At 41.8% G+C, this 23636-nt stretch overlaps 2 protein-coding genes across 2 annotated transcripts in view; one reads left to right on the plus strand and one right to left on the minus strand.

Moving 5' to 3' along the window:
* Window positions 1-387, plus strand: part of LOC119427246 (M1-specific T cell receptor beta chain) — a 27240-nt gene extending 26853 nt beyond the window's left edge. Inside the window, exons 6-7 of the mRNA XM_037694826.1 lie at window positions 134-163; window positions 242-387. Coding sequence (XP_037550754.1) covers window positions 134-163; window positions 242-387 — 176 coding nt within the window. The remainder of the gene's footprint in view (window positions 1-133; window positions 164-241) is intronic.
* Window positions 388-3812: 3425 nt separating this feature from the next.
* paplna (papilin a, proteoglycan-like sulfated glycoprotein) overlaps window positions 3813-23636 on the minus strand; it is a 30372-nt gene continuing 10548 nt past the window's right edge. Inside the window, exons 10-27 of the mRNA XM_037694657.1 lie at window positions 23050-23173; window positions 22839-22965; window positions 20690-20894; window positions 20217-20393; window positions 19973-20123; window positions 18867-18947; window positions 17270-17462; window positions 16856-16940; window positions 16649-16772; window positions 15637-16066; window positions 8695-8853; window positions 8477-8604; window positions 6943-6997; window positions 6679-6825; window positions 5735-5862; window positions 5390-5495; window positions 4119-4294; window positions 3813-3976 (exon numbers count right to left, since the gene is read on the minus strand). Of these exons, the coding sequence (XP_037550585.1) occupies window positions 3813-3976; window positions 4119-4294; window positions 5390-5495; window positions 5735-5862; window positions 6679-6825; window positions 6943-6997; window positions 8477-8604; window positions 8695-8853; window positions 15637-16066; window positions 16649-16772; window positions 16856-16940; window positions 17270-17462; window positions 18867-18947; window positions 19973-20123; window positions 20217-20393; window positions 20690-20894; window positions 22839-22965; window positions 23050-23173 (2760 nt within the window). The remainder of the gene's footprint in view (window positions 3977-4118; window positions 4295-5389; window positions 5496-5734; window positions 5863-6678; window positions 6826-6942; window positions 6998-8476; window positions 8605-8694; window positions 8854-15636; window positions 16067-16648; window positions 16773-16855; window positions 16941-17269; window positions 17463-18866; window positions 18948-19972; window positions 20124-20216; window positions 20394-20689; window positions 20895-22838; window positions 22966-23049; window positions 23174-23636) is intronic.

Raw genomic sequence — 23636 nt, forward strand, 5'->3', positions numbered from 1 at the left:
AACAGACTCTTATTCTTACAGCATCTTTAACAGACTCTTATTCTTACGGTGCTTTAACAGACTCTTATTCTTACAGCATCTTTAACAGACTCTTGTTCTTACAGCATCTTTAACGACTCTTCTGTTCTTACAGCTCAAACAGCCGATGAAGGCATGGGTCGAGGTAAAGCCGTTTGAACGTTCTCCAAACATCTCGTCTGCGTTTCAGTTCATGTTAACAGTTTGATGTGCCGTCCTGCAGAGAAATACCTGACGATCACTCAGAACGCCAAACTGTCCTACATGGTCCTGATCGTGAAGAGCTGTCTCTACGGAGCCTTCGTGGGCCTTCTGGTCTGGAAGCTCCAGGTTTGTCTCGTGATTTCAGATGTGAACCATCAGAACTAACTCAAAGAGCTGCAGACTGAGATGTTCTGTTTGTCTGTTGCAGAGCTCACGTGGAACACAGAAGAAGGCAAACCTTCAGTCTATGTAAAAACTTTTGTCTGATGGGTTTTTCTAGAACTAGGATCTTATATTTGGCTAGTTCAAGTTATTTTACTTACAAGACTAATAAACTGCAAATAAACTTCAAGGAAATGCTTGTTGAGCATAATTTAATTAAACTGTTTGAGAAAATGTTGGTTGTCATTTTCTAATTGCAGTTTTGAAAATAATTAAAGTTCCTTCACTAAGGTTCAAAAACTTGTATGCAATATATTTCTCTGTATCTGCCCTCACATGTTGCATCACTTGTTCCAGAGCTGATATTTTCCATTTTGCAGAAACAGCTCAGGTTGTTAACGTCTACATTCAGTAAAAAAAAAATAAAAACCTTTTTTTGGATCAAACGTTGGAAAGTTCTGAGTGTGCTGCACATCAACAGGAAGTGAGTGCTGTGATGTGTGAGGAGCTGCTGTTGGTGACGAACACTGAAACCTGCAGAGGACAGGATGTGGTTCGAGAAGCAGCCGAGAAACGACTCCGTACAGTTTACCACGACCTCCGGTTCTCTGAGCGCAACTGCACGTGCACACGGCTCGTTTCTGCACAAACAGATGGTGAAAGGCTAAAATTCAGCATGTGGGTTTTACGTGACAAATGGCAGTTGTTGGTGGTGGGGGGTGATCTGGTGCAGTGAGCAACTGAATGCTTTCATGCAGGAGAACTTCATTACATTTGCTGCTGCAGCAAAATAACAACAAGATGCTGTTTCTTGTGTGTTCTACCAGAAACATGGAATCAGCTTGCTGCTAAATTCATCCAAAACTATGAAAGAAGGAGAATAATGTCTGAAACTGTTGAAAGGTTTTGACACCGAGGCTGCTAGAAGATTTCATCATGAACCTGCGTGTTAATACAGACTTGTAGACATTATAAATACATTAGGACAAGACTACAAGCATGTCTTAAAGACATAAAAACCTGGATGACCCTTAATTTTCTCCTTTTGAACACAGACAGGACTGAGGTTTTGGTTTTTGGACCTTAGCACCTTAGGATTAATTTTTCAGTCTTTCTCCCTCCTTAGATGCATTAATCAGTCCTCCAGCTCTAATGTTAAAAATCTTGGTGTTATTTTTGATCAGGACGTGTCTTTTATCCCCCACATTAAAAACGTTACTAGAACCACCTTCTTCCACCTGCGTAATATCACTAACATTAGAAACATCTGATCTAAAAATGATGCAGAAAAACTGGTCCATGCATTTGTCACGTCTAGACTGGACTATTGCAATGGTTTATTATCTGGGTGTCCAAATACTTCTTTAAAAAGTCTTCAGTTGATCCAAAATGCTGCTGCCAGAGTCTTAACTGGAGTTAGTGGACCAACAAAGATCACAAGCCAGAAGGCTGTTGAAGAATGTTTTGTGGACGGATGATACTAAAATAGAACTTTTTGGTTTATGAAATATAAAATATTCTAACTTTCAAGCACTGCTGTAGTTACAGTATGATGTGTTAACAAATATTCGTCATCTGCAGAGATTCAGTTTTATTTAGTGCATATAAACATCAGTATTCCATTAATGTTAAGGAAGTCTCATCAATGCCATAAACCTCCACTCGTTAGAGATATTTACACATATTCAGGCCCAAAAAAAAGTCGCCACCTGGATTTAACTAAGCAAATCAGTACGAGCCTCCTATTGGATAATTACTGCATGGGCGGTTATCTTTCAGCTGGCAACAAGTTATTTAACTCCAACTGGTGCAATGAGTGGCTTCTCATTTCTTCAACAACCATATTGAAAGACACATCGTGTGGTCGTGGAAAAGACGTCAGTGTGTTTGAGAAGAGTCAAATCATTGGCATCAAGCAGAGAAAACCTCTGAGATTGTAGAAACTACTGAAACTGGGTTAAGAACAGTCCAACACATCATTAAAAACTGGAAGGATAGTGGGGATCCAGTACTTTGGCCAACAGTGTTGTTTTAAAGTGCTCTATAAATAAAATAAATAAATAAAGTTGTATCTTCCAGGAAGAAATGTGGCCGGAAAAAAATCCTGAATGATCGTGATCACTTAAACATTTGGTGAAATCAAATTGAAGAAAAACAATATTAACACTCAGGACTATGTTTAATAGTGAAAGAGCATTTCCACACACAATGTGAAGGGAACTCGAGGGATTGGGACTGAACAGCTGTGTAGCCTTAAGAAAACCAGTAATCAGTGAGGCTAACTGGGAAAAAAAAAGGCTTCAATTTGCTAGGGAGCATAAAGATTGGACTCTGGAGAAATAGAAGGTCATGTGGTGATGGGTCCAGATTGACCCTGTTCCAGAGTGATGGGTGCATCAGGGTAAGAAGAGAGGCAGGTGAAGTGATGCACCCATCATGCCTTGTGCCTAGTCATCAATGCAAGATCTTGGTGAAAAATTAATGCAACACTGGATGGAAATAGATCTTGTGACATTGCAGATGCTTATCAAAACAATGCCACAGTGAATGCATGCTCTAATCAAAGCCAAAGGCGGTCCAACAAAATATTAGTTACCTTTTTTTTTTGGTCAGGCAGTGTATATACTGTATACATATAAATTATGCCAATTACCATTGTTTGGCATTAAATTTAACTGACAAGGAGCTTTCAAGTTTTACATGAAAATAAAACGTTTGCAACTGATAAAGTGCTTAGAATGAGCTGAGCTGTGCAAAAATAAGCATCAGGCCTTCCAAATCAGATACTTCAGCAGACACAGCTATGCATTGTTGTGAAAAATAAAAATGTTTATGTTGTGTTGAGCGCCTCCCTCTGGTGCAAACTGGAACAACTAAATCCACCCAGTTTTTAGCAAAATATTTTTATTATCAAAAACTTTCATCAATGTGATATAAGAACATAGCTAAATATGTGCACTGATTACAACAGCAACAGAAGTCGTATTAAAAACAGTCAATTCTAAGTTGAATCACCGGAAAGAAAAGTCGTCAAATTTCTCTAGAAAACAGAGAATGTGTAGGTCCAGTGAATAAATTACTCATGTTGAAAACCTGAATACATTCAGCAGATCTTACAGATTATGTGATTTATGTGGTTCAGAAAGTCTGAACAAAGTGCTGATTGGAGAACAGAAACAACTTTATATCAAAGTTCATGTTCAGTAATCCAGGTAAAACATCCAACAAAGTTCAGTCGGGTCCTCTGGATGGTTTCTTACTTTATTTCTTACTTTCGTCCTCTTGACGAAACGTTTCAACACAAAGAAACCGTCCAGAGGACCTGACTTAACTTTGTTGAACTTCTTTACCTCTTTAGTCTTTTGTTGTAGAAAAGACTCCATTATGATGTTTCTGAACAAACTGCTCAGCGTCCGTTTGGCTCAGTTTTAAAATGCATGCCGACCAAACGTGTCATGGTTCTGGACACGCCTGGAACAGCTGGCACAGCAGAAACTGGAGTAGTACTGATGGTTGCAGAGGCGGGCGTAAACTATGAGCCTGCAGTTGGCCAGCTGGTTCTGGTCCACACAGTCTGGCAGCACATCAGCATCTAGAAAAACACAGTTCAGATTCCAGCCATCCTCATTTAAATATAACCTTCTGATTGTACAGTTTATTAGTATTTGAGAGTTTACCACTACACTCGTCTACTAAAAGCAGCAGCTTGTTGTTGGTTGGATGGTTGGTCTCACCTTGTTGTGTGTCTTTAATGACTCTGACTTCAGCTGTGGCGCTCACTGAATAGATGCCAGTGTAAGCATTGCAGGTGTAGCTTCCCTCATCAGAGGACTTCATGTTGTTGAGGATCAGGCTGCCGTCGGAAGACACCAGGATGTTACTCCCATCCGGACGCACTGGAACACCATTCCTGTCAAACACAACAAACATGTTAGAAAGGTGTTGGTTTTTTTTTGTTTTTTTTTTAAACAACTGTCTGGGCTCTCCCTTAGAGATAGGGTGAGAAGCTCGATCATCCTGGAGGGACTCAGAGTAGAGCCGCTGCTTCTCCATGTCAAGAGGAGCCAGTTGAGGTGGCTCGAGCATCTGGTTAGAACATAGACAAAACAGGAAATCCAGAGTCTTGCCTTTCGACTCAACCCTTTATTCACCTTGATTGACCAAAGCAATGTCCTCATTACTGAGGACAAGGCCCTACCTGTTGATCTTCCACTCCATCCTATCATCATTCATGAAAAACTCTCCAAAATATTAAAACTCTTTCACTCGAGGCAGAGACGCATCCTCGACCCAGAACGAACAGCCAGTCTCTTTCCAGTTGGCCTCAGACTTGGAGGAGCTGATTGTTGTTTCAACCACTTTGCACTCGGCTGTAAACCATCCCAGAGCACACTGAAGATCATGACATGAAGGATCTAACCGACCCCCATTATCTACAATCTGGATCTGGACTAGCTTAGCTTCATGATTGCTAACAGCTGTGCTAAATAAAGCTTCGCTCCACTTGCTGTTTATATTCTTGGGGGTGGACAAATCTAAAAAATTCCCAGCCATTATATCAGTTATTGACATTAGTCTTCCCCTCCCAGTATCGGTATCGGCGATAGCCAAGGTTTCCATATCGTTCGGGTTGTGCATGAAGCAGATGGACTCCAGGTCACAGAACACACCTGGTGCCACTACCTGTCAGCTAAGAACAGGAAACTAAGGCTACAGTTCAGACTCATGGCCTACAAGGTCATCAGAAAGGTCTAGAGGTCCAATCGGTACCTTCGGGATTTGGTGGATCTGAAGAATCAAATCGTGGATGCTCGGCTGACAAATCTTTACCAACAGCTTGATTCTAACATGTCCATATGGACCAGAACCTCTGAGGGATGTCTCCAACATCTTGTTGAATTTGTGACATAAAGGATTAAGGCAGTTCTGAAGGCAGATGGGTCAAACCTGGTACCATCAAGGTGGCCATTGTGTGTAGCTGAAAGTTTGCTGAATTCTGTAGTACCTGGACCAGCCTATGCTGATGTTGTCTCCTGACACCACGCAGGGCAGATGAGCCGTGCTGCCTTCTGGTACTTGGATGTTAGTAGGAGCTTTGGTGATCCGCAGATCTGTAGGACAAGGAAAACAAAGGACTTTCACAATTACTTCATTATTATCTATATCTTCTTAAGAAGTAATTCTTGTCACTTTTTATGATTAATAAATACCATAACTCCTTTTTTATCTGATTTTATGAGCATCTGCAGGAAGTCAACATTTACCCCACACATCGGGTGACTATGGAAAATAAAAACGTTTGTGGAGTTAAGAGGATGTGAACAGTTGGATGTGTTCATGGAGCTCTAACCTTGAACTTTGAGTTTCAGCTGTCTCTGCTCCAGCTGTTGCTGACTGGCAGCTGTGCATGTGTAGACTCCAGAGTCCTCGGACTGCAGAGGGCCGATCATCAGGGTGCCATCTAAATCCTGGGTAACCCTGCAGAGCAGCAGCATCTTTGTTTAAAGCTGTTTTCTAAATGATTGATTGTTTATTGAAATATCTGAATACGTATAAGTGGGCAGCAACAGTTGCTTCTCTAAGGTCATTGTTGATGTTGTTCCACCTTGGCATTGTGCTGGCACACATCTGGATGCTCCATGGCAGCAAAAACTGGTGCTTTTAAAAAGGTGGTGCCAATGATGATAATCAGTTAATCAATACTTTTGCTCAGAACTTTCTGGCTGATCCTGAACCTCTGAAATCTGGTGGATAAAACCAAATAGTTCTATTAGTCTTAAGATGTTAAACCCAGGAAGTAAAACAGGTGGACATTTTTTCCTGTGACTGTAGGTAGAAACAACTCTGTACCACCACTGCCCCTTTTTTTTTTGTTTTTTTTTTTCTCCTGTTTTTATACTTTTTTCTTGTACAACCCAAGTTCCATAAAAGTTGGAACATTTTGCAAAATGTAAATGAAACAAGAATGAGACGATTTGCAAATCTCAAACTATCTCCAGCAGTCCCTGTGCAAGAGACGAGGGGACCCTGGTCAAGTCTCCAGGGTTCGTGTACATTCAGGCAGTTCATTTTTTTGTTTGAAACAAAAAATGAAAAAAAAAACAAAAGCACACTTGTTTTTTTGTTTTCCATTTATTAAACCAAAATGAACAATCTGATAACGAATCATAAACCGATAAATCGGATTACGAACCGTAATCCGATTTTGTGCACAAAATGAAAATGGGCAAAACGGATAATGAGTGCTCAGTTTCCCAGAGACACAGAGAGGAACAAGTCATGGACAGTTCATACCTGGAGTTGCTGAGAGGTCGTCCATCTTTAACCCACTGAACCCGGACATACTGCAGAGCTGCAGGAGGGACGACGGTGCAGGACAGAGACGCAGTTTGTCCTGGTCGCATTTCAATCATCGTTGAGCCTGAGCGCTCGATGCTGAACCTGAGGAACACGCACAAGTGCTCAAAGCTTTCATAACCTCACACAGTGGACATAAAACACCAGACATCAGGAATATTTCAGCTTACACAAGTATGTTGATGTTGTGGATGTTCTTACCGTGGGAACGTTTCATCTTTGGGCAGCGAGGAAGGAACCAGCTGAGGATCTCGTTCTGATTATTAAAACATAAAACAACACATCGTTAGTATGAAGAACAACTTGCAGAACGTCACAGAGCTGACCGTCAGAGAAACAGAGTATATTTTTCAGGAACTGGGAGGGCTTCTCCATCAACTTATCAGAACACTTAAGTAATTCCAGTAGGTCTGGGGAAAAACACATTTTGAGTTCACATTTTTAGGGAACTTAAAAAAAACTTAAAATGCAGTGAGGCGCTCAGTTTTTGGCTCTGTCTGCATGTGAGCTGAACTTGTATGCAAATCCCTTTTCCTCCCTTCCCTTTGAAGGGTTGTTCAAATAGGAACATGACACTTGGACCACATGAGCGATATGGACCAGACCAACAAATGACTGTGGTTCAGAGCTTACCTCATTAGTTCCTCTTCAGTCCACCATGAGACCAAACATCTCTAATGAGTCAATAAAGACTAACGACACTCAGGAGTGAGGGAACAAGTGATTTTCATAAAAATCAGAGCAACTCACTGCAGGTTCAACACTTGGAGGTCCACATGCTTTCCTTTGAGCTAACGGGGCGGAGACAGACTTTTCTGCAAGGGGTGGCCAAGGCTTTTTCAGGGGGGCACATACAAATAAATGAAACTATTCTGGTCCTAGAACCTGGTACCAAAAGAACATTCGTGACAGTTTTCAAAACCCATTTGGGTTGGCTGTTCAACTAAAGGGCTCAGGGGGTCAAAGTTACTGAAGCCAACAGCTTAGGGGTTGGACATCCTGTCCCTGGTTTAACAGAAGTATTAGTAATTTCTAATTTTTGAAACGTTTCTTACATTTTCTTTATTTCAAATGCTCTTGTTGATAGGCAGACTAAAGTCCTGTCATAGATCATCACTCGGACAAACATATTTGTAATTTCAGATTTTAGAAATTATTTTTCCAGGAATTTAAGATGTATTCATTGGTTACCCTATCGTAAGATTTTGTTTGTTTGTTATTTGGACAGGACTATACAATTGTGCCTTATCAATGAGTTAACTTAAAACAAATAGATTTTTTGAAATTTATTTCAGTTTACAAAATATCAGTTAAAAGTGATGATCCTGTTTTCTCAAATTATTTTCTGATTTACAATCCACCTGGTTTGGATTTAAAAAAAATAGTTTGCAATAAAAAAAGCTCACAAACCAATAATTTGTCATCATTTACTCTACTTGCACATCTTTCAGTGCCACATGTAACTTGACAATCAACTGGGGTGGCACTTGTGGTGGTCAATCAGGTGCCACCCCAGCACCCCCTCTGGCTCTGCCCCTGGAGCAAAGAAAGTTAATTGTGGATGAGATGTGGATCATCTTCACAAACAAGAAAAGTAGACCAGTCACTTGTAAAAAACAAAAGTCTCTCAGAGTTTATCATCCCTGGATGTAAACCCTGGAAATCTACAACAATTAAGACAACGAGCAGCTTTGTTTTTTCACAAAATTAAAACAAATCTAACATAGAGTTTCACCTGTGACAGACAGGTAAATGTAACGGTGATCTCGTTCTCCTTCTCGAGTGGCCAAGCACAAGAACCAGCCAGAGTCCGAAGTCAGGACCGGACCCACCAACAGGGAACCGTCGGGCTGCTGGTGATGTCTGATGAAATCGCAAACAAAATGGCACCAAACACTTTAAATCAGAGCTACATTATATGAAAAGTGGAAGACGTAGAGTTTTAGAGCTGACCTCTGAATGGACAGAGGAAGTCCGTCTCGTCTCCACTCCACAGTGACGATGGATGAAGGTGGAGGGCTGACTCTGCAGGGCAGCACAACGGTCTGACCCACCAAAGCCTCCACTGTGTCCGGCTCACTTTTATCGATGCTGAGACCTCCAAGGGTCAAACTGGGGAAAAGATCCAAGAAAAAAAGAAAGAAGTAGAGAAGGAGAATGTGGGAGAAAGATTTGAAGAGAATAAGTCACTTTATGCTCTGCTGTTGGTCCACAAAGCAAGCATAAAATCAGAACTCAACATGGTGTGAAGAAGCTGTGAAACAGATGAGAAGAATCCACACAAAGAAGTCATGCAGCACAAACGGTACACAACAACTTCCTCCCAAATGCAACAGAACAAGCGTTACGTCGATGAGAGCTCTAAGAGTGAACATTTGTAGTTATCAAAATGAGTGTTTTTCTGGACTGAAACTGAACAGAGAATGAAAATAAACCTTCATGTTTTGTTTCAAGATATTAAAGTTTGGGGGAGTTTCACTGTGGAGAAGAACAGACGGAGGTTTTATTCTTTGCTTGTCCGAGGCAGAGCAGAGCGACTGAACCTGGAGAAGAGGGAGAAATAAAGAATAGTTTCCTCACATAATAAGATAAGTAGGTATGTATGATGGGGCAACCCAGTTTTGGAGTGACCTTTCTTACACCTAGATGTAGCCACACACCATTTTTCATGAGCTGAACTCAAAGATCTTGACTTCTTCTGCGTACAAAATGGGCCTTCCTCTCAAATATTGTTCTCAAATGTGTGTAAATTGTGCTAGTGCTAGTGAGAACTTATAATCTGTCCACCTCACCGGTGTGGCAGATCAAGATGCTGATTAGACTGCATGATGATTGCACAGGTGTGCCTTAGACTGACAATAAAAGGCCACTTTAAAACGAGCAGTTTTATCACACAGCACGATGCCACAGACGTTGCAAGTTTTGAGGGAGGGTGCGGTTGGCATGCTGACTGTAGGAATCCACCAGAGCTGTTGCCCGTGAACTGAACGTTCATTTCTCTTCCATAAGCCGTCTCTAGAGGCATGTTGATGCACGATCTGAAACTTCCAAAGGCGTTTCAGCAGATTTAGAAGAACATCCAACCGGCCTCACAACTGCAGACCTCGTGTAACCACATCTGCACAGGACCTCCACATCCATCATCTTCACCTCCAGGATCATCTGGACAGCTGCTGCAATGATTGGTTTGCATAACCGAAGCATTTCTTCATAAATTGTCAGAAAATGGAAGCTCATCTGCTGCTCCTCATCCGAGTCTCCACCTCACAGCGGTCGATTGTTGTAACCGACTTGAGCAGGTAAATGCTCCCATTCGATGGTGCATGGCACGTTGGAGAGGAGTTCTCTTCACGGATGAATCTTGGTTTTCATTGCAGGGAAGATGGCACACTGGGTGTATGCCATCGTGTGAGTGAGCGTTTTGCTGATGTCAATGTTGTGAATCGAGAGGCCGTGGTGGCGGTGGGGTTGTGGTACGGGCAGGTGTATGTTATGGACAAGGAACACAGGTGCATTTTATTGATGGCATTTTGAATGCACAGACACACCGTGATCGTGATGAGATCCTGAGGCCCGTTATTGTGCCATTCATCCCCGACCATCACCTCATGTTGCAGCGTGATGACACATGGCTCCATGTTGCAAGGATCTGTACACAACTCCTGGAAGCTGAAAACATCCCAGTTCTTCCATGGCAAACATACTCACTGGGCGTATCACCCATTGAGCATGTTTGGATTGCTCTGGATCAGCGTATACAACAGCATGTTCCAGTTTCTGACAATATCCAGCAACTTCTCACAACCATTGAAGAGGAGTGGACCAACAATCCACGATCAACAACCTGATCAACTCTATATGAAGGAGATATTTCACTGCGTGAAGCAAATGGTGGTCACACCAGATACTGACTGGTTTGCTTTGAGTTCAGCTCATGAAAAATGGGAGCCAAAACTAAAGTGTCACATTTATGTTCAGTGTATATATGGAGGCAGCCATCTTGGATTTTGACGTGAAAACACAGTTTTCAAAAGGAACCTTCCTTATGCATAGATGCAGCCACACACCATCCATTAGGATGTTGGTATCTCATATATAATTCACGTTCTCATGCTCACAATGTGCACGGATGGAGGAACGGAGGGTATTTCCATTTCCCCTCTTTGGTCCACAATGGGGCACAACAAACTCTGACTTTAAAGTAAAATAAAAACTAAATGACAAAAAGTCAAAGACAAATGTTTTTCACGGTATCGAACACATTCCCAAACTCCTTTTTTAAAACAAGCTGTCGATCCATGGTTCTTAAACTGCCGTGCAGGTCCCACTGATCATGACCAGGATCCCTGTAGCGGTCCTCTGAAGAAATTTAGGCGCAGCCAAGTGGAAAATAGTTTATCCAAAAGCTCATCATATTGTACTTTTATAACTGTCAGATCTTTGTTTATTTTAGTTTATTATGTAGTATGGACCTAGTGGCCTGCTAGTACATTTCTTTGAGTTAAATACTTAAAATGGATGCTGAGACGTCATCAGTTATTTGACATAACCGTACCAGAGTTTCATGTTTAGTTCTAAGTGACTGACCATATGTGGCTTCTTTCTTTCATTATATTAATTAAAACATGACCACTCAATTGTTTATATGCAGCATTTTATCAAGGTGGATGCTTCAGGTACAGTTGGGAAACATTTCAAATGTTCATCATTGAGTTGTAGGCTTAACACCTCATCATTAAAGGTCCTTTTTGTTACACTTAAACAGGAAAACTCCCAATTTCTTATTTATATATACACTTATAATACTTGTGGGGAGTGGTGGACAATGGTTTATTAAGGTACTAAAGGCTTCTAAAGCAGCACTAAAGAAGTCTCCTTATGACCGGTTGGCAGTTAACGGAACAAAACTGCAAAATGTTCTCGTTATCTTAAATTTGTTTTGTGAGACAGAGGAAGAGCCAGGACTGCAATGGATGCATGGAACTGTCACATCTTGACCCTCAGCCCTCAATCAGGGTTAGGTGGACTCTTCAGATCCAGGTGGTTAATTGATCCAAACAGTTTGAGTTTGGATCCTTAAGAGTCTTTTTCCCCACATGGTATTTCCTCCATATAAATAGTGTAAATACTTATTTACTTAGCTTGCTGTGCATTGTTTTGTGCTGTGTTTTTCAGCTATTTTGACAATTTTAAATGGAATAAAAAAATTTTTTGTGGTTCTGTCTGTGTTTTACTCATTTGCAGTTAGGGGGTACAGTTCACCAACGGCGTCCATCACGTGGATTTATCAGACTATTTATCATATCCCATCCTGTCGGCAGTGATTCGAACACGCAGGTCCAATAGTCTCATTGGGATGGACAATATTCTGCCATGTGGACACGTTCGGCTGGTTTTAGCTCATTGATTCAACCACCACTAATACTAGACCAGACGTGAGCTCATCAAATGCAGAAATAGCTACAGTGAAACCTACTGAGTCCAACAGTGGAGATATTCTGTTTAAATCTAATTTGGAGCAAACAGTGGGGACCTGAACAGAACTCTGAAGACTGAGGAGGACAGAGGAGAGACCAAAAATGGGACCTCTTGGACCAAAGCTGCAGGCTTGTAATCATGTATCTGTGGGTTTAAACCCTCGCATTCCAGGTGGAGGTGGTAGGCACCTATTTATCTGATTTAATTATTAGACCAGACTGTTTTCACAACACACAACCTTGACCAGAGGGAGGGATAAAAAGGCGATACCTTTGTACAAAAAAAAAAAAGAATCAAACATTAAGCAACAAATAAGCCATTTGTTTGTTGTGTGTGTTTTTTTTTTTGTTTTTTTTTACAGAAAATGTAACATAATTTGTAAAATTTGTGTGGTTATTGATTCAGGAAATTAATGTCCGCCCCACTAATATCTATGCACAGCAGCTGTCACTAAGTGAAAGCTCCTAACATCTGTCATAGCGGGGATGCTCGGACAGGTTAGTATTTTCTGAGTTTGTGCCGTTTATGAAAGGTTTGAGAGTCACAGCTGTAAAAGATTCACACAACAAAATAACAAGTTTAGTGACAACACACACCTGATGACTGTATCACAGCGACAGTTTTATTAGTTGGATCTAAAGACATTGTTATAAAACCACAGAGCCCAAGGACAATTAACAGACATGAACAAGAACCAACATTAACGCAGACAAACACCGAAGAGTCCAAAAAGCATTAAGCTGCTGTGCGCTTGTGTCCAGGTAAGGAAGGTGTGGTTTTGTTAAATAAAGCATGTGGAGCTAGATGCAGCTGGAAAACGTGAGCGTTGATGACATCAGCTTCACCAGAAGGACGGCGAAAAATCAGGTGACGTTACATGAAGCAAGCAGAATACAAGATTTACAGCAATAATGTACAAAACAAAGTAAAAAGGATTATGTTCTTTCTGTGGCGTTCATTCAACACTGCAGCAAGATCAAAGTTTAAATCACATATCAATTATCATTATCTAATATTTATAAATTGTTTTCAAACGTGTGACCCATCACATCAAATCTGGGATTAAATCTAATTTGGTCAAACTAAACTGAAAACATTTTCAGATTCCTGGCTTTTAAAGCTACATCGGTTCCAGAGATGTCTCTCTATGATAAGGATAACCCCAGTAAAACCAGTCTGAATCCATCCATCCATCCATTTTCTTTACCCGTTTGTTCCATTTTGGGTCACGGGGGTCGCTGGTGCCCATGTCCAGCAATCACTGTGCGAGGGGCGGGGTACACCCTGGACGGGTCGCAAGTCCATCACAGGGCACCAGTCTGAATCATATTTCTCAAAATTCTGATGAGGATTCCTTGATGTCATTGAAAAAAGAAACCTCAAACTAGATCTGGATATCAGGATTTCCCAGCTGGTGTTGAAAATAGTTTCATTAGCACGCAGAGGAGAGTAAGGACAAATTTTAAGGCTTTTTTGGTTCAAAATTACAGTTGGTTCTTGATAATGCTCAGAGAAATACTTCAAAACAGCCTTTAAGATTATATTTCAAATAGTTCATTCATAGATAAGCACTATAGCTGAATGTCACTACACAAACTTGCAACTTGGTTCTGTAATTATCTTTCAAATAGGTCGCAGCAAGTGAAGGTTGACTCCCATACTTTAGTTTATTCTGGTTATGTCAAGTGTAACCCAAGGCTCTATTCTTGGTCCAACTCTTTTCTCCATATTTATAAATGATATCTTGCGTTCTGTTAGTGAGGCCTCCATTCACTTATATGCCATTGACACTATTTTATATGCTTTTGGTTCTACTCCAGACGAGGTTGTGAAGTCTCTTGCATGTAGTTTTCTTGAAATCCAGCAGATCTTTACTGACTTAAATTTGTCCTTAAATGCCAATAAAACTAAAATTATGTGGTTCGGTCATGGAGGAGGAACCATACCCACCTCAGTGGGCTTAACCACTGTAAACGGTGATATTATAGAAGAGGTAACAGTTTATGAATATTTGGGAATTTGGATCAATGGTGCTCTGTCCTTTTCACATCATGTTAATGTTTTACAATCTAAGGTTAAAGTGAGACTTGGTTATCTATAAAGAAATCAGCCTTCATTTACGATGGCTGCAAAACGCACCATTGTTGAAATAAACATTCTACGTCTATTGGATTATGGAGACATAATTTAAAGACATGCTTGTAAGGGTGTCCTTCGTAAGCTGGACACAATTTAGCACTTTGCTATTTGCTTTGTTACAAATGCTCCTTATAGATCATCATCATCTCTACCCTCTCGTTAAATGGCCTTCTCTACATACTCGTTGTGAAATTCATTGATTTACCCTCATTTATAAGATGTTGCTGGTTATTCACCTCCATATTTAACTCCTCTACTGCAACTAGCACCGGTTTCAAAGTATAACACTCGATCCTCTCAGTATTTGTGGTTAACAACTGTAAAGACCAAGTCTGGCTTTGGCTCTGCTGCTCCATCTGACTGGAATCTGCTTCAACAAACTTTGGGTCTGACCTCACTTGTCCCAGTTTCTAGTTTTAAAAATCGTTTAAAAGCTGTTTTTAAAGATACTTGCAAATGTTTTCAAGCTTAGTAATGTTATTGTTTGACTTTGACAATTAACTGTTAATGTAATTTTGTGTTTCCTTGTTTGTTATTGACTTCTATATTTTAATGTTTTGTCTAACTGTGTTGTTTCCCTTCCCTTGACCATACCAGTCCAGCTCTGTAAATAACAATGTGTTCTTAGTGTTCATGCCTGGTTAAATAAGGGGAAATTAAAATAAATAAATATATAAATAAAAAAAACAATTCACGGTTTGACGTGATGGGTCAAACATTTGAGAAAACGTATATACTTTACTGTAAGTTAATAATTACAGTATATAGTTGTTTTTAGACCTGTTGAACATAAACTTACGACTTACAGCAGTGGTTCCTAAAGCTGTGCACTGAACCCCACCGTGGGTCATGAAACACCAAGTAGGGGTCCTCAGATAATGTTCAGAAATCAAATTTCTATCAGCATATTTTCATCAGCATTGATATAAAACAAAATGTATACATCAATAAAATTATAGTGGTTGTTCAGGTTGAGTGCGAAGCTTTAACCCGTAAGCTGGTGAACGTTTGGGTCACAAGCTTCTGCTGAGCTCATTTTTCAGGTCTGATCAGGAAGGTTTGAGAAGAACCACTGACTGACAGAACCTGAGTGTCCATCTGACACAAAGATCAAACTCCACCCTCGGACCAAAGCAGGGTGGATTTTGGAGAGAATCTGTGAACCGGGTCTTTTCAGCTGTGATAAAACGGCTGTGAACAGCTCTCTGAAGCCAGCAGTGGTGGTGGAGCGGACGGGGGGAGGCTGGAGCTCAGATCTTCCCGTCTTTGGGTTCTTACCTCGCAGCTGGCTCACGGTGCTGAGCAGCTGTGGCAACTGAAGGCCTGCGGACTCGCAGAGACAGTCGACCTCTGTGGGCGTGTGTGGCGGCACTGGTGGCCTGTCTGCTGGAGGTGCCGTGTGAGCCCCCCTGCACGATGAACACCCTCCCCATGTTGTGTGAGCGCCCGCTGGTTGAGCCCGCAGATGGAGCTGACACCGCTGCAGACGGGGACTCTCTGACGGGCGCGGTCGGCTGTGGCCTCTGCTGTGCAGGCGCCGGACACGCCCTCTGGCACTCTCCTCTGGTCATGAAGCTGTTGCTGTTGCCGTGGCAACCTCCGTACCAGAAGTGGGCACACTTGGATGTGATGACATCAAAGTGGTATCGTGGCACCCAGTTAGTGCAGGAGCCAGCAGCACGGGGCAGGGAGCAGATCGAACGCTCAACTGGAAAGACAAAAACGTTTGTTCTCAACTCAGATCTTTCATCTGAAAACGAGTGACTCACAAAGCAGCAGTGTGCACGTACAAAGCAGCACTGTGCACGTACACTTCAGAAAACATTAGTTTAGGTTATAGTAGAATCTGGTGAAGTGGGAACTAAAAATGCATTTCTTTAAATCTGAAACGGGGCCCAGATTTAGTTTATTTTTACAATTTTTATGGTAAAATTGCTATAAGTTAATAAATTATTAATTGAAATTTCTTGTTAAAGAATCTATTTAACATTTTTTTAAGTATTGCTGGCCACTGTGATGTCCCTAACTCCCAAAAAGAGGCTAAAATTGCCACTGAACCTCACCGAGGGGAAGTTTTGTCAGATCACTTGACTTTAATTTTGTTTTAAAAGGTTAACAATTTTTATTTAATAATTGTTTAGCTCTTGGTAATAACTTCTGAATAATCCATAGCAGGAATGTGTGTTTAGGAAGCACATCCATAAATTATTTTCCTCAGAGGTTGCTGTTTATGAAGATAAAAGCAGGAGTGACTGCACAACGTTAAACAAGGTGTTTCAGTTTGTCTCACTGTGGCTGGGTGGGTTGGGACAGTCCTCCCCGTTGGGTCCTCCTGCAGGAGTTTTTCGGTCATAGCAGCACCCAAAGGTGGTGGTGCGGCACTCAACAGCGTTCTCAGTAGGAAGAGGGACAACCTGGAGTAAAACAGTAAATAATATTCTGTCAGTCTTGTTGCTTTTACATGCATATTTCCTTTCATGTGTGTTGAACTGCCTACAGTGGGTGCCGGGGCCTCGTACTCCATGCAGCCCTCTTTGTTGGGGCCCTGAGCCGCCGTCACACCATCTTGGCAGCAACCATAACTAACAAACAGAAGAGAAGCAGGAAAAAAAAATCAATATGGACTAAAACTTTGAGCAAAAATACAAAATGTGCAACTCTGACATTTTGTTAAAGAACACCAGGCTCATTACGGCTGGCAAGAATATTTCTGGTGCTGCACGGTTTGGTTAGCATGATCTGTGTGATTAGCATGATCTGTGTGGTTAGCATGATCTGCACAGTGTGGTTAGCATGATCTGTGTGGTTAGCATGATCTGCACGGTGTGAGACCCAGACGAAGCGTCTAAAAGCAGCTCTGTGTGTTATGGGGACATAAACCACAGAGGAATGATAGTTACATAGAGAGTACCTTGTCTGAATGCAGGACGGTGGAGCAGGAGTTGGGTCTTGTGGGCAGCCCAGACCTCGGGTTCCTCCAGCTGCAGTGCGCCCATCTGGGCAGCAGCCATATTGGGACTGGCTGCAGTGGAGGGCAGGGGCAGAACTCTGAGGACTCTGGACTGTTTCTACCTGGGTGGGATATCTTGTCTCTGGCCAGCGGGCTGAAACAAAACCAAACAGTTTTTTATTATAGCAAACACAAACTGAATTCATAGTCCATTGTTTTTACGCAGCAGAGTCTCACACAATGTTACTGTAACATTTAAAGTCCATCACTGTAGTCACTGAAGTGCTCGTAAGGCGTCTGTTACTGTCCTAAAATACAATGGTTATATTCAACAATGTTCAGTCAGGTCATCTGGACGGTTCTTTTTTTTTGCTGAGACGTTTCGTCTCAGGGCACAGTTTGTTGGTGGGCTCCTCAGAATGAAGAAGTCTTTTGGATGAAGGACGAAACGTCTCCGCAAAAAAAGAAACCGTCCAGATGACCTGACTGAACATTGTTGGATTTTTACCTGGATACTTGAGCATGAACTTTGGTACAATGGTTTCATGTTTTCTTAGCATTCAAGCCATCCTTAAATCCTTAAACAAGCCAGTTCAGAAAACACCCGAGCACATGGCCAATTATCAAAGGCTGATGACGTCACACCATGGATCAGGCAGGAGTGTGCATTCATAGGTGTAAGTCCTCCCCACTTGAATATCTTGCACCAGAAACATTTATGTTTACTTTCATCCCCTGTGCAGTCCAGTAAAACTCTAATCTCTAAAACTACAAACATTCACTCTTTAAATCCATCAGGGATGGGGGTCATTGATGTACCGGTTTTTAAACACTATTTATGGAATCATGAGGACCAACAACCAGATGCTTTTAGATGCTCCAAGAGCTAAACTTAAAGGTCAAGGCTGTCAGATTACAGATGATGCTCCAGTTTTATTTAATATTTTACCCATTTATATAAGATATATTCAAACTTTAAAACTGTCGGTGCTGTTAAAGACTCAGCTGTACTCCCTGACAGTCCACTCAAGCAGAGTTGGACGACTTCATTTGTTATCTGTACTTTTGTAACATTTTGTGGTGTTTCTACAGTTTTTTTAAATAAATTACTTTCTTGTAACTGATATTAATGAAGCGTCTAGAAGGAAAAGACTGTGGATGGTTAATCCAGTAGCTGAGGATGAGGAGCAGGACTGGAAGGTGAAGGTGAGTCTGGAAGAGGTCTGCAGAGGTTTTAACCACAAGGCTGTAAAGAGATTCAGGAATTAGCGGTAAAGTCCTGTGAAAAGGGATTGCTGCTGACTGCAGCTGAAGCAAAAAGCAGACCATACAGGCCACCAGACAACCACTCAACACACACCCAGGTCTGATCAGGTTCTGGTGGACCTGCTTCTGCTGAGCCTATCTTGACCAAAACCTCAAACAACTGAAAAAGTATCATATTGTTTCTTATTCATCAATAAGGACAAAACTGCTGTGGTAAACTGTCACATCCAGTCCAACTAAAGTGATTAATGATGCTGAAGGTCTCCTCATGAGATGTTAGATGGAGGCTAACCTGTTTCCTGATCTGGTACGTATGGCTGAAAGCCGGTCTGGGAGTCGTTGTGTCCTCGAGGGTCCTGGATGCTGGGGACAGCTGCAGACAATAGAAAACAGAACAATTAAGTTGTGTTGTTGTTTGACTGTTTGCCATTGTTTGTGGTAGAGACTGGACTCAAAATGGAACAGGGCGGTGACAAACATGCAGCAGGAATTATTAATGCTGTCTCGACTCGGAGAGATTTAGGATCCAGAAGAAGCAGCTGGCAGACGACCTCACAAGTCCAGGTCCCTGCTCGGTGGAGCAGCTGCTCCGTTCACACTGACAGACAAGCTTCAGCAGATTTTTGAATGAAGAATAAAAGTCTGAGGATCAACATTAACTTCACCTGTCAGACAACACTGTGGGTCAACAGAACCCTCAAACTATGGCGAGGCCGACCGGACAGAGGAAAACATGGATGACCATCCACTCCCTGCTGCTCTTCCACCAGGGCCGTTACGACATAGAGCCAGACTGAGGGCACAGCCTCTCCCTCCTCCCACCCCCACAACCTACGTGTGTATATTTGTGTTTATTCTGCAGGTAGGAACCTCACCTGTAATGTATCAATTCTGTGCCACGCTGCAGACAGTCTGGCTGCTGCTCTCCCCAAACACTGCACTTATTTTATTTAAAACTTTTACTGCAGTTAACTCTGCCTGTTTCATTCATCCTTCTGGTTTTTAGAAAGCTTGGTGCTGTAAAATGTTTTAGTGCAGGTTCTGAACTCCACCAGTTTCCAGAATCAAACTGTTTTCATGAAGTTTTTGTGATTTTCAGTGTTTAAGAGCTACTTATTTACAACTTGCTAATAAATGAGTACATTTTATTTTTTACTGGTAAATATGTGATTTTGAAAATGTTCAATTTCAGTCCAGAATGGTTTGATTCTTCTAGTGACCAGGAAAAATGATGATGAAACTTTGTTCTCCGGTTCTGACAGAAAGATCTTCATAAAAATCATCTCTGAAGGGAGGAACAGTTTATTTGCTACATCAGCACAGTCTGCATGAACTAAACTTTAATTAATATGCGTTCACCAGTACGAAACATTCAGACTGTAGGATGACGAGGCTTACCCTGGGGGCGGAAACAGGACTGGATGTTGCATCGCTCCACTGTGGGGGGCTTAGGGTGGGGGGCACATTGGTCCACGGGGTACAGATTCCTCTCCTGGTCTGAGCAGATCACCCGGCGCTCTCGTGAGCCTGAGCCACAGCTCTGAGAGCACTGCAGAAAAGTCCAAACAGGTTCCCCCGGGTCAGTGTTTGTCACTTCAACAGAAGGTGGAGTAACGTCTCAGGGGGCCACACAAGGACTCACCAGACCCCACACCCCCACGAGCCACTGGATCTGATGGAGACAGGCGGGCATCTTGCACGGCTGCACGGCAGGGGGACGCAGCAAAGTCCTGCAGGAGGTTTCCTCGAGCTTCAGACCAGCTGATCCCACACAGGTCACCTCCCGAGTCTGCTCCCCTGAGCCGCAGGTCACTGAGCACTACACACACACACACACACACACACACACACACGCACACACACACATCACACACATTACACACACACACACTTTTATTTGAATAATCAGACATTCAGACTGAAAACGAGGCGAGTTATCTTCAAGCATCAGGTTATCATTTCTCATGTGATCAGTTTTATAAATCTATAAATACAAGAATAATCTTCCACTGATTACTTTCAGAGAGTTTAAATAAAATCTGTGTTCATGGTTTGAGATATTTTGCTAACAGACAGGTACATCGGTATTTGTACTGAGGCATAGAGTTCACTTACCGCGCTCCATCCAGTCACACGATACTCTGCACATCTGTGCACGTTGCAGCTCCGCAGAGACGGAGGAGCTGCAGCAGAGGGAGCACACACCGCATCCTCCACCACACGGGGACCAGAGGCATCATGGGAAATGCACTGCACCGTTCGCACCTGAGAGCCTCCACCACAGGTGGCTGAGCACGGCTTCCACTCCCCTGTCCTCCAGCTGAAAGTCAGTAAATTAACATTAAAAACACCATATGAGGAAATAGAGATGGTTTTGTTGCTATGTGTTTTTCCCAAAGTCCAGACTGCTTAAATCATTCACTCCACTGAGATGTAAATGTAAACAATGAATCTTCTTCATACACCAAAGTTAGTCATGGAGTTCCTCAGGGTTCAGTGCTTGAACCAATACTCTTTACTTTGTATATGCTTCCATTTGGTAGAGTTACTAAACAACATGGGATAAATTTTCATCGTTATGCTGATGATACTCAGTTATATTTGTCCAAGAAACCCAATGAATCCAGTCAAAGACTATGACACTTAATTTTCTCCTTTTAAACTCAGACAAAACTGAGGTTTTGGTTTTTGGACCTGAGCATCTTAGGAATAAATTTTTCAGTCTTTCTTCCTCCTTAGATGGCATTAATCTGTCCTCCAGCTCTAATGTTAAAAATCTTGGTGTTATTTTTGATAGGACATGTCTTTTATTCCCCACATTTAAACGTTACTAGAACTGCCTTCTTCCACCTGCGTAATATCACTAAAATTAGAAACATCTTATCTAAAAATGATGCAGAAAAACTGGTTCATGCAATTGTCACATTTAGACTGGACTATCGCAATGGTTTATTATCTGGGTGTCCAAACACTTCTTTAAAAAGTCTTCAGTTAATCCAAAATGCTGCTGCCAGAGTTTTAATGAGAGTTAGTAGAAGAGATCATATCTCTCCAGTTTTAGTTCTCTCCATTGGCTCCCTGTCAAATCCAGAATTTAATTCAAAATCTTACTGCAAAACTACAAAGCTCTCAACTACCTAGCTCCATCTCATATTAGAGATCTTATTGTTCCATATTTTTCTAACGGAGCCCTTCTCTCTCAGACAGCAGGTTTACTTGTGGTTCCTAGAGTTTCTAAAAGCAGAATGAAGCAGGAAGATCTTTCAGTTATCAGGCTCCTCTCTTGTGGAACCAACTTCCAGTTTCTGTCTGTGAGACTCACATTGTCCAGTTTTAAGACTGGGCTTAATACTTTCCTTTTTGATAAATCCTATAGTTAGGGTTGGCTTGGGTTTCCTGAGCTATCCCTTAGTTATGCTGCTATAGGTTTAGACTGCTGGAGGACAAATTGACCACATTTCCTCTCTCTGCTGCTTCTTTACTTACTCCACTCTAGCTGTTTGTATTTGTAATTATTTCTATCTTAATGTGTTTTTTGTCTTGCCTCCTATGGAAAGTACACCTGGACTATAGAAACTACACCTGGACGTGTCATTCTGTGTCTGTTCCTCCTTCATGTCCTCTCAAACCCAGCTGGTCCAAGCAGATGACCGCTCATCCTGAGCCTGCTTCTGCTGGAGGTTTCTTCTTGTTGAAAGGGGGATTTTCCTTTCCACTGTCCCCTTTGTTCTTGCTCAGGATGAGACTGTGATGAAGTGAAGATTCACTTACTGCTTGCTTTCTTAGATAGAGAACTTTTACTAATTGTCTTTCATAATGTCTGTGAATGTTTCTGTTCAGTGTCCTGAGACTACTGGTACTTCCGTTGTGACTTGGAGCTACAGAAATAAACTGAATTGAATTAGATCAGCGTATCTTCTGGGTGTTTATCAGAACGCAACTTGTTCATTTTTGTTCTATTTCTACAGTTCATGAATCAAAGCTCCTTCAGGATGTTCCTGCTGTGACTTTTGGTACTTGTGCAATATTTACTTTTTGAAACATTTAGCTTTGTCAGCCATCTTTTCCTCATTGAAAATTAACAGACCTCTCCACATCCTTCAAACCCTTTGAGCTGTTAAAAACGTTTCTGCTAATTTCAGTTTCTTTGTTCTTTTTTCAGTTTTTTAAATTTCCTCGAAACTGAAGACAGATTCAGGACAAGTCATGTTAATACAAGGTCAGGGGTCACGACAAGCAGGGATGGGGGTCGGGGCCTGTTCACCTGTGAATCTGGGGGCAGGGGTGGGGGTTGCAGGTGCGGTTGGACTGTGGTCTTGGCAGAGAAGCACAGAGGTAGTCTGGATAGGACTCGTTGTCTATGGTGCAGAAGATGACGCGGGTCTGGTAACCTGATGAGAAAACACAGATCTGAGATCAGTTTCTTCAGCACACCTGGGTGTTTGAAGCGGACACACCTGGCGTTACAGTCTGACCTGATCCACATTCTTTGCTGCAAGTAGACCAAGATCCGTAGCTCCAGTAGTATCCCTCTCTGGACCGTCCATTTGGCAGGTAATACTCGTATTCCACCCCCTTGTTCGGTTCTTGGCTGATAAGCTGGGACGATGAAATAGAACAAATCAGTTAGCAGTGATGGTGAAGTCAGATTCATGGTCCTCAGAGGATGAACCGGTGGAGCTGTCCCTCAGGTTTTATAGTGGAGGCCCAAACTTAAGTTTTTATTACCCCACGTTATGGACCATAAAACATGTTGCCACTCCTAGCAATAAGGAAAAAAGTATGTCTATTGATTTAAATATTTTCTTAGTTACAAACTAAAAACATTAAAAAAAAATAAGCCCTACATTCTATACTCCCTCCCTAATGTTGAGTTGGTTCAGTCCATTTCAGTTCCTGTGAGCTTTGTATGAAGATAAATCCGTGTCAGTAGTATTTACACAGGTGCACAAATATATCCACAAATGTCCCAGCTTTCCTCCAGCCTTGAACGCATCATTACCTTTGTTTATCTGGAGCAGTAAGAAAGTCTCAAAAGTCACGTTCACCAGCAGCTGATCCG

Source organism: Nematolebias whitei, chromosome 21 (assembly GCF_014905685.2).
Source record: "Nematolebias whitei isolate Nwh7 chromosome 21, NemWhi1, whole genome shotgun sequence".
NCBI classification, from domain to species: domain Eukaryota; kingdom Metazoa; phylum Chordata; class Actinopteri; order Cyprinodontiformes; family Rivulidae; genus Nematolebias; species Nematolebias whitei.